The following is a 16312-nucleotide window of genomic DNA, read 5'->3' as shown; positions in this document are numbered from 1 at the left end:
TGGATTCCATCTTAAAGAAAGAGTGTGAGTACAAACTAACTTTTTGAAAAAGTAGTTTATTTGTATAATGATACAATTTTATAAAAATAGATCTAATGATTACTTAGACTTTTTATAATCATGTTCAATAAGGATTGTCCTTAAAATAAAATTATGCACTATTGTAGTGGGAGATTTCATGTTTTAAGAAAACGTGATATTTATTATGCACTAAGTGTATTTTACAAAAGGTCAAGCAAACATGCTCAAAAGCTAAGGTGTTTAAGGTCAAAAGAGTTTTGATAAACACAAATGTGCATTGAAAATTATAAACATGATTGATTGGCTCTAGTGCAAGTGAGAGATTATTGAGATAATAGTATGCCCAAGATCCAATCTATCATGATTGGCTCTCGTGCAAGTGGGAGATTATTGGGAATAAGTAGTATGACCATAATCTAATCAATCATGTGTCAAATAATTTGTTATTGTTATTATATTAAAATATTAATATAATAAGGTCCTTGATTAAATTTAGAGATTTATCATTGTGATAGTGATCATAATATTGAGAGATAAATCTTTTATAATTTAATCTAAATTGTTCTTGGTCATAGGATTATTAAAAAGGGCATTAATAATCCGAAAAGACCAATATATATATAATGGTCTTCATTGGATGAAGATTAATAGATCTCATTTATTAAATTATATATATATATATATATATATATATATGGTGCATATAGAGATATGACCATTGAACTGACTCACTTTGAGAATTCCTAATGGTTATAATTACCGGATATTTGTCAATAGGATACTCTCAAGATGAACATAGTAATAGAGTTTCCTTTGACCTGCGACTGCCATAGTAATTAACAATGTATTTATTATACTTTGATTCCGGACACCTAATACCCTGGGGTGGTAGTTGAATGGATATTGGGTATAATTTAAATACTTGTAGAATTAATGATCAGTCAATAAGGAATCCGTCAACTCTCGGTAAAGAGTTTGAGCTCTATGATTATAATAAATGAGATGAATAAAACCTTGGCCAAAGGGATTGAATGAATGAAGAAATGCGTTTCTTAGGTCATTCACAGTTCATTATAATAATGGTAACATGTTAGAGTTTGACAATTAAACCATACTCTAAGGGTTAACCAAGAGCTGGAAAGATGGAAGGAATCATACTTTGTTCTTCTGAGGTTCTTAGTAAAAATATATTACTTCATACTATCGGGTCATTGAGAAGCGTTGCTAGACGCCAACCTTGATTAGTAAATTTAGTATGACTAATTTACTACCCGCTTAGTATTGAACCTATGGGGTTACACACTAACGAGTGTTCTAATCTTTGCTGTAGAATTATTTAATTATTATTTTGATTTGATCAAATAAATAATTATATTAATTCAAATAGAATATTATTATATTTTTTGCTAGCACCAAGAATATAATAATAGTATCATCATTGAGAATATTAAATAAGATTTGAGAATAATTAGTTATTCTATTTCTGAATTTGGATGAGATCCTAATTGATTCTGTTTTCAAATTGAGTTATGATATGATTCATAAAATTTGAATGATTCAGATTTGGAATTTCAAGATATGATTTAAATTTGAATTGAGAATCAAATTTAAAATCAGTAACAAATCTCATACTATATATATGTACGTCAAGAGTACAGGAAAGGGACGAGAGAATAACAAGAGTTTTATTCCTTTACCTCTACACACATAAACGTATGTGAGCCTAATTCTTGGAGAAGAATTTTATGGCGTGCAAAGAGTTGCAAGAGATTTCTCAATTTAGATCAGATGTCCATTGGTCAAGGAGTTGACAGCAAAGGTTGGTCTCGGTGTGGATACGCATAGCGCCTTCGTACCATCGAAGGAGAAAAAGATTTTTACTAGCGTACTCAGGTATTTAGATCTGATCTATATATTATTATTGGAATAAAGTTTAAACACAAAAATAGATCTTTAGGATTACCTTCTTTTCTTCCGCTGCGTGTTATGAACACATGGTAATCCTTCATACTACTTCTATTAAAGTACTCTAAGTATGGTAGCACATCTATGCTTTAATATAACTCTAAAACGAAAAACAACACCAATCTCAAAGTCGGCTGCCCCTGCAATGTGCCAAGTCGCGTTCAATCTATTAATGTCTCCATCGTGATTATTAGCGCACGCCATATTCTTTAAATAATTCAGAAATATGATTAAAAAAAGGTAAAAGTGGGAGAAAAAGCTAAAAAAGAGAATTCAAAGGGTCTGACTGGGACGAGATACATATATATAGGCATTCGCTTCTATTATTTCGTTTACAGTGCAGTCGAAATAAGAGCATTACACAACATGTCTATAAACGTGATACGACCACGTCGTCTCGTGACTTATCTCGTTTACAGTGTGAACGAGATACATGTTATAGGGTGTTTGAAAATCTTTGGAATTCAATTTCCATGAAAATTGAATTCAATTTCAGTGTTTGAAATAAAAATAACTAAATTAATTTAGATAGAATTCAATTCAATTCTATTATTTTCTCTCAAAATTAATTCCAACTTAGATAGGTCGATTTAAAATTTCATTCAATTGGAATTTCACTTAAAACTTAAAATGTCTAAAATATCCTTATAATCTAATTACTTTTAAATTTTTTTCAGTCACTTTTTCTTAACGTCTCCTACTTTTTAACATATAGTTTTTTTTGAAATAAATAAAAAAAATATTATTCCCAAAAATATCTTATTTCAAATTTAATTTTAACACAGTTTTTTTCTAATATCTTCTTTTTTTGTTTAGGATGAATTCGCCACACTCCCGCGAACTTCACCCAAATTCTCCCTAAGAACAAAATTCAAATTTTGAAGTCATTGTCATCGTCTCCAACCGTATACAGGGCTGCGTTTGTTTTCAAGAACAGGACAAGACACAGAAAACAGGATAAGACAAGACACTGATGGACAGAGTCACAAAATTTTGTGTTATTGTATTTTGTTTAATTTGGTGATAAACTAGAACAAATTATGAAAATCTAATTTATTCTTATTTTTTTTTCATTCAAAAAATTTGAGATGAAAAATATAATAATAAAAAATATAATTATGAAAAATTAACAAGAATAATGAAAGAAAAAATTAAAAATAAATTGTGTCTGTTGTTAGTGTCTCTGTGTCCTTCCTGTCAGAATGAACACAAAATACACTAATTCAGTGTCTCTGGACACATTGTCTCTGTTCATGTCTCTTATGCCATCTGTCCATCCTCTTATGCCATCTGTCCATATCTTTTATGCCAAACATGATCATCTTTTGTAAACAAACGCAGTCTAGGAGTACACAAAAGTACACAGACAACAAGTATGACTTCTTTAATATCGCTAGCTCAACCATTATCATCTTCCCAACATTTCGTGACATTGACTGTCTTCCCATAAGCGGACATTTCGTGACATTGTCTGTCTACCCGCTTCTATTTGTCTAGATGTGATTCAAACGGGTTCAAATGCCTAAAAAGCATATCTTCCTAAACAAATATGATTACTTTATAGGATATTCCTTTCATTCTTCTTCTATATTGCTTACGAAATTTAGTTCTTTTGGAGTTACAGGTGATGATTGTTTAGAAATACCATCACTATTCCAGAACCCATGAAATTTTTACCTCATACAGCTCTTCATGAATAAAACAATTACAAAAATGGATTTAACTAATACCAATAAAAAATAGCACGAGATTTGTTGAAGAAAGTGAATTAAAAAGCTTGATAAACCAAGAAGCAAGAAAGCATAGGTGAAATAGGAAAAAGAGAAAAAGATGAGAAATAATTTGATGTACCTTAAAAAACAAATCTTTTTTTTCTGCATAATCATACACTCAATCTTGCTATTTTATAGCTAAGGATAACTAACTCTAGCTAACATATCTCACATCCTCAGCTTAGGGAAACTTTTGTGCCAAACAAAGTTTGCTCTTAAATATGCTAAACATTAAAAGAGATAAGGGTTTAGTCATAATGTTTGCTACTTGTTCTGACTTTGAAATAAGCCATATTTAACAAGGATTTTTTCTATTATAAATTAAAAAAAATTACTATTTTTAAAAGAAAATACGACTTATTCATGTGTACTCTTGTGTACTCCTATGTATTCTGGAGACGATGATAATGATTATTTCTTCTCCCCCAATTTGATATTTATGAAGATATGTAGTGAAGTTCGTGCGGAAAATAAGGCGAACTCATATAGAATTTCGCGGAAATGGATCATTTCCATTTATTTTAACACTTGACGAAATAAAGTGTGATATCTCACCATTAATTTTATAAGTGAAACCAAAAATAAATATGAGAGAGAGTAATGAAGGGTGAGATTAAATAATTGACACCATCCAACTTTTTCTCCACTGGAGAGGATCCACTCCCGAATTTCGTTGGGTCAGGCGAATTCTATTAAAATAATAGAGTTCGTCACGGGTGCAGCGAACTTGCTCTAAAGAAAAAAAAATGTATCTAGGAAATTAAAGTTCAAATAACATGTTTTTGAAAACATTTTTTTAATTTATTTAAGAAAAAATTCATTTAACATACTCTCTCTTTTTCTCACTACCTTCATTTTTTTTCCTTTTCTTTTTTTCAATTCACTTAATATAATATATACCTATTTTTTGGAAGGTCTATATTATATATATCTAAAAAAATATCCACACCTATAGATTTTGTGTTTAACATAGATTAATGACACCAAGTGTTTGTCATTACTTCTGGATATTTAAAGTGAAGTTGTATCAATCATAAGTTCATAACACTAATAAAAAGTGACATAATTTTATTTTATTTCAATAACATGAATTAGTTACTATAATTTGCTGTTAATAACTAATTTTTTTTACTTGTTATGTCAATAAATTAATTTTTGATAGTTCGTATTTATTTTTTGTTGTTGATTTATTGTTAGAATTAACTATAAAAAATTATTTAATTTTTTTAATTAATAACATTTTTTTTAAATTTAATATTTTTAGATTAATCTAATTTTTATTTTTATAAAAGAGGTAAACAAATTTTAGCCAAAGAAAATTTTAGTAAAAAATACATTTTTTAAATTATTTCATATAATTTAATAAATAAGTATATTTATTATTTAAATATGATATTATATTAATAAAAAAATAAAATTGTCTATTATAAAATTTTAATTTATTTAATAAATAGTCCAAATACTAAAATTTAATTTAATTTTATAGTTTTACTAATTTATTCTAAATACTAGAATTTAATTTAATTCTGATTGGAATTTAATTTTGGATAGAATTTAATTAATTTTATATCATAAAAATTTTTTCAAATAGGATGTAAATTTCACTTATCAAAAGCTACGTACAAGAAACACTACCTTCAGCAATACAGCAATGCATTGCGCATTGAAATTTATGAACCAAGCATACTTGCAGATATTGTATTACCTTAAACATGTATCTTAAATCATAAAATCCCCTAATTCTTATCTTGTACTATAAACATATTCACATACCTTAACACCCTAAATCTCCACATAAAATGTTGAAAAAAATATTTGTGCTATATAATGACAAAATATATGCCTTCTATGGTCAACTATTAAACTAGTAAAATTAAAAATCCGAAAATACGAAATTTTATTAAAATTTGATTAGAATATAATTAATAATTCTTATTTTTTTTTAATTATAAAAATGGTCGTTAGTTTATTCTGTTCACCGAATTTTAATTGATTCTTATCTCGTTCTATCTTTTTTAATTTAAATATTTGTTATGACTTGTGAACATTCCAAAAGACAAGATTTATCTCTATTATCTTGTAATTAGAATGTGGTCGTTGAATATTATTCACAAAACAATACAGAAACAGAAGGGAGTGAGAGTGAAAGTGTGATGATGGAGTAAGTAAACTAGTAAAGTGTATTCAGAGAGGGGTCCATTCCTTAATAGTCTCTCTTCCAAATTCAATTCAAGATAAGGGAAGGGGAAACTCTACTCTACTATTCTCTTCTCTTGTCGCCAAGGATTCAGGTAAATTCTCTATTCTTTCGCAATTTCCCTCCATTTATTTATTTATTATTGCTTTCTCAAATTTTATAATTGTGTTTAAAACTGTGTTGCTGTTTTTTGTGGTTGTTGTGTTTGTTTAATTGCCCCAACAACGTAGTAGTGTTAATCTTGTGAGGTGCATATTCGATGGCATCCTCACACTCGGAAGCTGCTAAGATGGAACAAATTATAACAGAGTTCTTTGCCAAAAGCATTCATATAATACTTGAATCAAGGGCACTTTCTGTCTCCTCACGTAGTTCCTGTCTTGATCAAGCTATCTCCTCTCCATGTTCCTCATCTTCCTCCTCCCCCAGCGTGCGCCCCAGGGATAAATGGTTCAATTTGGCTCTTCGTGATTGCCCTGCCGCCATAGATAACATTGACCTCTTACGCCGCAACAATCTTGACTTTATAGTCATTGATGTTATTTTAGTGCAAAAGCCTCTTGGCTGGGACCCCATGAGTTTATCCCCCAAAAGGGTTCTTCCTAGGAGTTCTTCACTCAAGGAAAGATACCCTTTCAGCTGGAATACCGATCAGGAAGAATTGGGACTTGACACAAACACTGAAAAGATTGTAGAGAGATGGGTGGTTCAGTATGAGAGCAGAAAGACAAGGGATTCTAGTTCTGGTACTAGGAGGTCAAGTAATGTTTCTTTGCATGCCTTGTATAAGAAATCAACTTTACTTCTGAGGTCCTTGTATGCCACTGTTCGACTTCTACCTGCCTACAAAATTTTCAGAGAGCTAAATTCGTCTGCACAGATTCGTCCCTTTACTCTTGCTCACCGGGTATCTTCCTTTTGTGAGCCCTTCACCCGTAAAGAGGAAGCAGAAATGATGAAATTTGGGTTCACCCCTGTGGATGCTTCTTCTGGTAGGCTGTGCCTTTCGGTGATGTATCGCCCATCTGCATCGGATGTGAGCTCTGAACCTTCAACTCCGTTGTCCCCGCAAGTTATAACTGACTATGTTGGCAGTCCATTGCCAGATCCATTGAGGAGGTACCCGTCTGGATTGCCATCACATGGCTCTCCTTCGTCATTGCCATTTTTGAGGCGACATAGTTGGAGTCACGACCATTGGAGAGCCTCACCTCCTTCCATTACTTATTCACCTTCACCAACATATTCAGAATCGCACACGTCTATATCTAATGCAAGTTCTCGGCGTTTACCACCTTCAAGTTTGCCCCCTCATCCAACTGAGATGTCCTTGTTTCAGAAGAAGAATTCAGGTTTTGATGAGTGTTATCCCTCTCCATCACCTTCAATATACTATCCCGGGTCATTACCATCTAAACCACTTTTACGATCTGAAAGTGCTCCGGTCAGCATACCTAATGCTGAAGCTGCAGTTTCCCCTGGATACCCCAACACTAACAGGCATAATTTGCCATCAACTGCTCCACTTAGAGGTTTAAGGTGTGTTTCTAAGAACGATAGGGGGGTGAACACAATGCAAACAGGTGCAACAGCTGAGAAGGTATGCTGCATACTAACCATATGAACTTTTCGTTGGTTCAAACATATTGGATTTGTTAATAGTCCGCTATGCCTTTTGCAGTTGTTTCCTCTTGGAAAAGATGAACCTCGTAAATACTCTGGAATCAAGATATCAGCTTGCAGTTCACCACAAAGCTCAAATAGGTCTTATCAGGATGATTTTGATGAAACTGATTTTTCTTGCCCCTTTGATGTTGATGATGATGATCTGACAGATCCAGGCAGCAGGTACTTTGTGAATTTGCTCAGATTTACGCTTCCTTATATGCCAATCTCATACACAAGATATATGCTTTGTCAAGTAGCTTACGGTTCCAATAATGTTGTTTGAATTTGTAAAGAAAATAGCATAATCACTATATAACGAGGGTAACTCAGGTTGAGCAGGAGAACTACATGCAACTGGAAGGTCATGTTTGGTCCAGGAAAGTCTAGGGTAATACTATTAGGTTCTCAGTCGATTGGATTTCAAAGTATATGCTATGTGAAACATAGTACTAATAAAGTAATAATACATAACAACCTAATAAATTTAAGCAGAATTTTGGGTTCTCTCAACAATCCTGCATAATGTAGTTCCCACACTGTATTTTGGATGCTGGATTCCCTCCCTAAATAGTTGTGTTATAAGCATGAGAAAAATGACAATCCAAATACCAGTATGAACAGCATAGGATGTACATGGATCCATACTGCATGTTTGGTAACTATGATTTTGAGCTCAACTAATTGTTGTCCATTGAGCTAAAATGGAAAAGATCAAATTATAGGTAAGAGAGAAAAAAAAGAAAAAATAAAGTAGTATTAAAAGCAGTTATTATTATAAATTGGTGAACATCACTGCTTGTGGAGAAAAACTTTGCATCTTCTTTTCCTCTTGATCTGTCCACTTGCTCCTTCAAATTGTACACATATTTATAAGATTATATACCAATGAGTAGATACTGAAATGACTTAGATGCACTGTATGTTCTTGTTTATTCTGTCTCATCTTTGACATTGTTTCTTTTAATCCGCATTCAGTATTGAATGCTATCTATTCCAGAATAGATTCTTGTGGTATATGTATATTTTGAATTAATCAGCTTTCTGGTTCTGATTTTCTCCCTTTAATGGTGTCTCTTCATTTTTAAATAAATCAATTCAACATTGGTTCATCCACCCTGTTCTGCCTTTTTGTTGTTTGTGTGGTGGTGGTTTTTTGTTTTTTTTTTGCCGGCGGGCTCACTGGTAAAAAGTGTGTGTTGCATCCACGCTGTTCTACCATTTTTTTTTGGGGGAGAGGGATTGGTTCCATGAGTTTGCTCACTGGTAAAAAGTGTGTGAAACTACCTGCAAAGGTTTCTGACTTGGGAATAGGCTTAGTGATGTATCACTGAGTACAGTGTGTCAAGTGCAAAATACCACTTCGAGTGGTGTAGTATACTGTTTTTGGTATTTACTAGTTAGGGAGAGACCGGAGGGGGGTTGTCCCCACCCCTCTTCCCCCCTTTCCTCTCCTTGACTGCTAGGTTTAGAGGGTAGGTTCTCCACTTACCTTGGGTGCATAGCAGTGTCCATTCAGTCATTAGATTCGATATTTCATTCAAAACTTAACTTTCGTAGGCTCTCAAATTACTAGGTCATGTATGATCTCCTGACAATGAATCATATTTTAAACAATTGTAAATTTTCTAATATATAATATGTAATCTGAGTTGTTTTCCTTGGCTTTTTTAAAGTTGTGGGTGACTCTAAATATGTCAGGTGTACTGTTTTTCTGATGTTAACATGAACCCTTGTGCATAACCAGGGCGGAATCATTTGATCATGGTCATATGGCTGAGGCATTTGAAGCTGGAGGATTCCTTCCCATCAGAAAGTCCCAGGATGCTGCTGTTGGTGCACTTGTACGTATGCTGAAGAAAGCACCACCTCTCCGGCAAGATTTCTCTACTTCTGAACACTTGTCACACAGCACACGCCCCGAAACCTGGAATGCTAACAACATTCAAGCTCTAGAAGCACCAGTGCCAGCAAGCATGATGTCTTCCGGGCTCACAGCAACAAGGAAAACAACAACTGATGCATTGGAAGAGTTTCATGGCTACAGAGAGATGAAAAACCTGTTGCTTACACGAGGTAGTAAGCCCCAGATATAGTATACCTGTGGCATGTTTGGTTTCTCTTTTGGAAATGCGAGAAGCTATTCTGTTGCAGCTTCTTCCCAAACTACAGTTTTGGAGTTCTAGAAGGGAAATTATTCATGCTGTATTATGCTTCTGCCTAACAAGGTTCACAGTGGAATGGGATCACTAAAAACAAAAACACACCTTTTTACTTGATAAAATTAAGCTAATAGAAAGATATGTTCTTTTTCTATTTTGAAAATATGTGTAAATATGATGATCATGTGTGATCTAAAGGTTTTTTATCCAATGGCATGGTGGGCCTTATACTATGTAACACACATGCAACTGCTAATAGTCAACTTCCTGTATATATATATATATATATATATATATATATATATATATATATAACACGAGGCAGAAGATTTATTTGCTATGCTATTTGATCTTATTGGCCAATCTTGTACTCAAGTTTATGAACTTTGGTTAGGGTCATATCAAAGTATCATCTCTGCTGTTATGATTATAACTTTATTTTTCATGAACATCCCATCATATTTATCATTTACAATATATAAATTGTGATAACCATGACATATTTATGTTGATATCTATAACAATACTTGATGGATCTATAAGTATACTGAAAAGCAAATTACTTTAAATCTTATTGTATTCATTGTATTGGGTCTTTCTAAAATTGTCCTTTCTAGTAATACGGTCCAATTTTTCACTTTAGAGTTGAGGCATAAAGTACGAACGTCATTTTCTTGATAGTATACTAAAAAACGAAAAAGTAAAACCGTGAACACAATCATTGGTTGTAGAAAGCCTTATTACCCCATACATTGACAGGTATACTATTTTAATTAACTCGTGTTTCAATTGAAAAATGGGTTCTCACATAAATAAATTGTTTGAAAACTAATATTACGTGATTGTTATACTGTTTTATATGTGTTTATTATTTTAATGTAAATCGGTTGTATGATTTTGTAATTTGTGTATAATGTGTGACCTAATCAACTTTCGTAGATATTATATTATCAATAATATTCTGCATTTAAGTAATTTCCTTAATTAAGTCTAATCAAATTGTTATAATTTTCTCTACACTTACGTATCATTTATACGTAACTGACTTTTAAATATAAACAACTTCTCACTTTTAACGTAAACGCCAATTTTTTTTTTCCAAATTCATGCAAGCAAGTTTTTCTTTTTTTCTTCTTTTCCTCCTCCTCTCTCGATGTTGCGTCTTCTTCTTCTTCTTTTCCTTTTTCGTTACCTTTTTCTTTCGTTAGTGTTATCACCAATAACACTAACATTTTGCAAACATCTTTATTGGCTCTGATTTTCTCTATGCCGTCATTAAATAATTTCAGTTCATTTCTTAGTTTATTTCGGTTTATTTGGGTGTTAATTGAGGTTCACTTGATGCTGTTGATAAGTATTGACCAAATTTTTATTCTTTAAATAATTTCGTTTCATTTCTTAGTTTAATTAAACTTCATTTGGATCCAAAAATGAATTTGATGTGTTTTTGTTAATAATTGAGTCTTTTTTATTGTTTGTTTAAATCTAAACTAATTTTGGTTCATTTGTGTACTAATTGAGGTTCACTTGATACTACTGGTAAGTATTCACCAAATTTTTTAGCAAAGAAAAATGAAATTATTCATTATCACTTTATTCAATTGTATTAGATTCCACTCCATTCCATTCAATTAGTTCAGTTTTGAACAAACAGTCAAAAAGACTCAATCATCAATAAAAACACATCGAATTCATTTCTGGATCCATATGAACTTCAAATAAACTAAGAAATGAACTAAAATTATTTAAGGAATAAAAAATTTGGTTAATACTTATCAGCATCAGGTGAACATCAATTAACACACAAAAGAACCGAAATTAGTTCAGTTTTGAACAAGCAATAAAAAAAACTCAATCATCAACAAAACACATACAATTTATTTCTGGATCCAAATAAACCTCAATTAAACTAAGAAATGAACCGAAATTACTTAAGGAATAAAAAATTTGGCCAATACTTATAAGCAGTATCAAGTGAACATCAATTAATTCACAAATGAACCGAAATCAGTTAATTTTGATCAAGCAGTCAAAAAGACTCAATTATCAACAAAAATATATGGAATTTATTTCTACATCCAAATGAACCTCAATTAAAAAGAGAAAAAGAAAAAATGCAACAACAATAGTAGCAATAAAAAAATAACGATTGAGAGAAAACACGTGAAGAATAATAAGAAGGAAGAACACGAAGAAGAAGGAGGAGGAAGAATACAAAGAAAAAAGAATGCGAAGACGAAGAAGGAGGAAAGCAAAAAAAAAGGAAGAATGCAAAGAAAAAAAATGCGAAGACGAAGATGAAGCCGAAGACGAAAAATATATTTGCATTATTAAAATGCGTTATGTACACACTAGTATAATAAAAGTGATTTTTGTTGAGTTTAAGATAATTTAATTGGACTTTGTTATTAAAAATATTTGAAAATATATAGTTAGACTGTTATATTAATTTATGTGATAAGAATGTTATTAGGAAAAGAATATAGATAAAATATTGTGGCCTCGTGTTATTCTCATCATATCCCATGCTAAATTGTCATAAGATACAATAATTTAGTATCTTGGTGCATAATTTATTTATCCTAAAATTGTAGGGTAATTTTTTATTCGAATCTTACATCCTATTAAATCGATAGGTATAAAGATGCGATTTGAATCTACACCCTATTAAATCGTGGTAGAATAAAATAATTTGTATAAACCGTAATTTAAAATAAAACAATAAAAAATAGATAAAATATATTTTTTATTTTTAAAATTTAATAAAAATTTTAAAAATATTATTAAATTTTATTTAGTTTTAATTTTATTTTAAAAATTTTTTATTTGTATCAAATATATTTCTAATAGTTAATTTTTTAAAAGATTTAAGATCAATTTAACAACAATTTTATAAAAATAACCTTCCACACAAGTAAATCAAGAATAATTTTTGTGCATTATTGTTAGACTAATCTTAAATTTTTAAAAAATTTAGCTGACAGAGGTATATTTGATGTAAATCAAAAACTTTGGAACAAAATTTAAATAAAATAAAACTTAAAAATTATTTTTAAAACTTTTGACAAATTTTAAAAACAAAAAATATACTTTACCCTAAAATATATAACCAAATAGGTATAAAATAATCGCGCAATATTAGTTTACAAACAATTTATATGTACATGCAATGAAAATAAACCCCTAAAAAGAAAAAAATATAAATGGTTAAGATTCAAACTTATGAGCAACATAAACCGTTTAATTAGTTTACGAGTAATATTAGGTAGCCAAAATATTATAAAAAATAAATAAAAATATATAATTAATATTTGTATAGATAAAAGAGTGTAAATTACTCTCTTAATTTAATTGATATAATTAATTTTTTCTATAATTATTTTCTCTCATTTAATTATACCAAAAGTTAATTCCAAATTTACTGTGAATCAAATCTTAAAAGATTCTCTTTTATTATTACACTCATAATTCTATAATTTTTTTCAAATAAATATTTTAAATTCTGATATTTTTTGTAACACTCCAACCTTCGACACGTCATGACTCATGACCAATGTCAAATGTTCAGGTGTTACTCGTCGTGAGGGCCTACTTAGCTCTAGACTCATATTCACTTTTCTGTATTTTTATCATAACAGAAATTCATTATACACTTTTCATTAAACAAACACATGATAAACCATCAATCATCAACAGTACACATAGCTGCAAACTAGATATTTTATATATATTATCCCTTACCTTATTTGTTGATCAAACACACAAAGTTTGCTTCTACTACCTTTTTGCCGCTGAACCCTAATTCGCAACAAAATCAACATTCCCTATTATACCCGCAAGGCCATTCGGCCCAAATAAACACAAGCATGGGAAAATTACTTACCCTTCCTCGTTTATGATGGTGGCTGTTTCGTAAATCGGACAAACTAAAAGAGTGGAGCAAAGAGTTAATCAGAAATTCGAATTAGAGGAATCAGGGAAGAAGATGAACTTGCTGGTTTTTACTTTACAGAAGGACTTGAAGAATTAACTGGGTGAGTGGGATGAAACTCCTGCTTTAACTTTGGTTGTCCTTCTTCTTGCTTCCTTTGCTTTTCTGCCACTGGTCTTTCCTTTCTTCTGCGTGATGTGTGTTTTGCGAAGAAGAGAAATTGAAGCTACTTACCTTTGTTTATAAAGAAAGAGGGATGGGCTGAGCTGTTGATGATGGCTTCCTGTCTCTCCCTTCTTTCAACACAGTAGCAATGTGAATATGAGAAGGTGAAACCATAGTTGGTAGCTAAGTTTCAAGCGGTGTTGAGATAAGAGTTAACTAGGGTTGGGTTTATTTGGGTGGTAGGTAGTTTGGTTGGACCAGAAAAAAAAGAATCAATCCGGTTCAAAAGTTTGGCTTATCAAAATAATATGGTTCAATAATTTATTCATCAACTCTCTTTAAGAACAACCAAAGAGATTATTAAAATCTTCTGGGAGTACTTATTCCATAGAATAATTGAATCGGAAAAGGTTCGTTGCTTGGAAATACTAAAAGAAAAGTTTTGCGTTCTAATTCTAATTCGTTATCTATATATATATATATATATATATATATATATATATATATATATATATATATATATATAAACCTATGCGTGTCAGCGAACGCTGTAATGAATCAGAAATCACAGGCCTCATGGGATAGGGTGGTTACATTTTTAATCCTAAAAAAGTCTTAAATTGCTTCAATACATTTTATAATAAATAAAAAATCTTAAATTTGATTAGTCTCTATTTATTGAAAATCAGAAAAATCAAGGTTGCGAGAACCAGATCGGTCATCGAATCGGTCAAGTGATTGGTTCAATGGTTTAATAGTTCAATCAGAGTTGAACCATGATTGAACCGGTTTAATTAAATATAGAGTAAAATTATAAAAAATTCAATACATAATTTTACAAAGTTAAATGCAATAATTTTTAAACTAATAAGATCCAAAATTTAACAATTTCACAAAATAAACAATACATAATTTATCATTAAAAGGTCATAAACAACTTCAAATATCAAAGTTTATAACTAAATAAATTAAAACGCACATAAATGACAAACACAATGTTTTGCAACCAAAAGAAACAATATTCAACAAACAATACTTCAACTAAACAAAGACACTAGAAGTCATAATCATCATTAAGTGTTCCGATGTCTCCATCATAAACAGGTAATCCAAAGCCATCATCTTCAGAAATAGCACCAAAAGAAGTATTTGAGGATTCAATTACAACATCAGGCATATCCACTTCAACTTCTAGACAAATATCCATAGATTCAGGAACAGATTCGAAGCAGGGGTTAGAAAGTTCTGACTAATCTTGTGACTGAGGTTGAAATTCTGAAGGTCAGAGAATTCTACACAAATTTGTGGGTGACTGACAAATATAAGGAGGCACATCCCGAGTTCAAGACTTGGCACACCATTGTCCGAGGGAACACCCTCCAGTTTGGTATTGAGAAAGTAAGGGAGATATTTCAGCTACCTCCATCCAAAGATGATCCTCACTCCTACACTAGAAGGGTCAGAGCTGACCAGAGACAGGATCAAGTCCTCAATGATATATGCCTACCCAGAGCACATTGGAGGAAGGATGCCAAGGGCCAACCATACCAGCTGGGAAGGCACGATCTGAAGCCAGTTGCTAGAAGATGACTGGAGTTCATTCAGTGTTCCATCCTCCCCACTAGTAACCAGTCTGAGGTTACTGTGGAGAGAGCTGTGACGATTCACTGCAACATGCTCGGCAATGAGGTGGAGGTTCATCGTGTGAATTCTCTGGAGATATACAGCATAGCAGAAAGACCTCCACTTCTTCTAGTTTAGCCTTCCTCCACCTCATCTCCCGCTTATGTGAGGCTGCTAATATTCAGATTGACAGAGACATTCTTATTATAGTTGATAGACTGATCATTGAGAGGGGTATGGAGTATGCTCGGGAATTTGGACAAGCACCACCCCAAGAGCCAGTTCTCCCTCCTCAGTAGAAGCAGCCTGAATTACCTCAGGGGCAAGATCTTCCTTCGCTCGAGTACTGAAATTAGTTGGCAGTATCCATTGGACAGCTGATATGGACTATCGACCAGCTAAAACAGGAGCATAAAAGCCAATCTGCCATCCTCCACAAGCTGACAGAGGAGCACCAGAGGCAGGGACGTGAGCTAGAGGAGCTGAAGCGCTGGAGTGGAGACTCAGCAGAGAGCAGCAGCCACCATGATTGAGGTGGTTGAGCTTCATTACCTTATGCCTATCCTATTTCCCATTTTTCAGTATTTTTATCTCAATTCCTGTTATTTCTTTGTTTGAGTATTTGCATGATCGTCAAAGTCTTTTGTATCTTTTTAGTTTAGTTAATTATTTTGTTATCTTATGTTTCTTCTAAAAGATGTCTCATGTATTGCTCACTGAACTTAAAGAAAATTTTGAAAGGAAAAGAAACAGCAAAATACATGAGGCTTGAGTTATATATTATGAGTTTTTCTAGTTACTTTGATATGGG

General features: G+C 31.9%; 1 protein-coding gene across 2 annotated transcripts; it reads left to right on the top strand.

Annotated features, from left to right (window-relative positions):
- The first annotated feature begins 5848 nt into the window (after positions 1 to 5848).
- LOC130970812 (autophagy-related protein 13b) lies at positions 5849 to 10151 on the top strand. 2 transcript variants are annotated; one of them, XM_057897008.1, is made up of 4 exons: positions 5849 to 6049; positions 6189 to 7555; positions 7637 to 7803; positions 9368 to 10151. In XM_057897008.1, the coding sequence occupies exons 2-4, from the start codon at positions 6215 to 6217 to the stop codon at positions 9714 to 9716; spliced, it is 1857 nt and encodes a 618-aa protein (XP_057752991.1). In that variant the 5' UTR covers positions 5849 to 6049; positions 6189 to 6214; the 3' UTR covers positions 9717 to 10151. The 2 variants fall into 2 exon arrangements, with proteins under 2 accessions (XP_057752991.1, XP_057752990.1); XM_057897007.1 differs by having other exon boundaries at positions 5850 to 6049; positions 6186 to 7555; positions 9368 to 10150.
- The last annotated feature ends 6161 nt before the right edge of the window (positions 10152 to 16312 follow it).

This window comes from Arachis stenosperma, chromosome 3 (assembly GCF_014773155.1).
Source record: "Arachis stenosperma cultivar V10309 chromosome 3, arast.V10309.gnm1.PFL2, whole genome shotgun sequence".
Lineage (NCBI taxonomy): Eukaryota > Viridiplantae > Streptophyta > Magnoliopsida > Fabales > Fabaceae > Arachis > Arachis stenosperma.
This window is presented reverse-complemented; position numbering and strand designations above follow the sequence as displayed.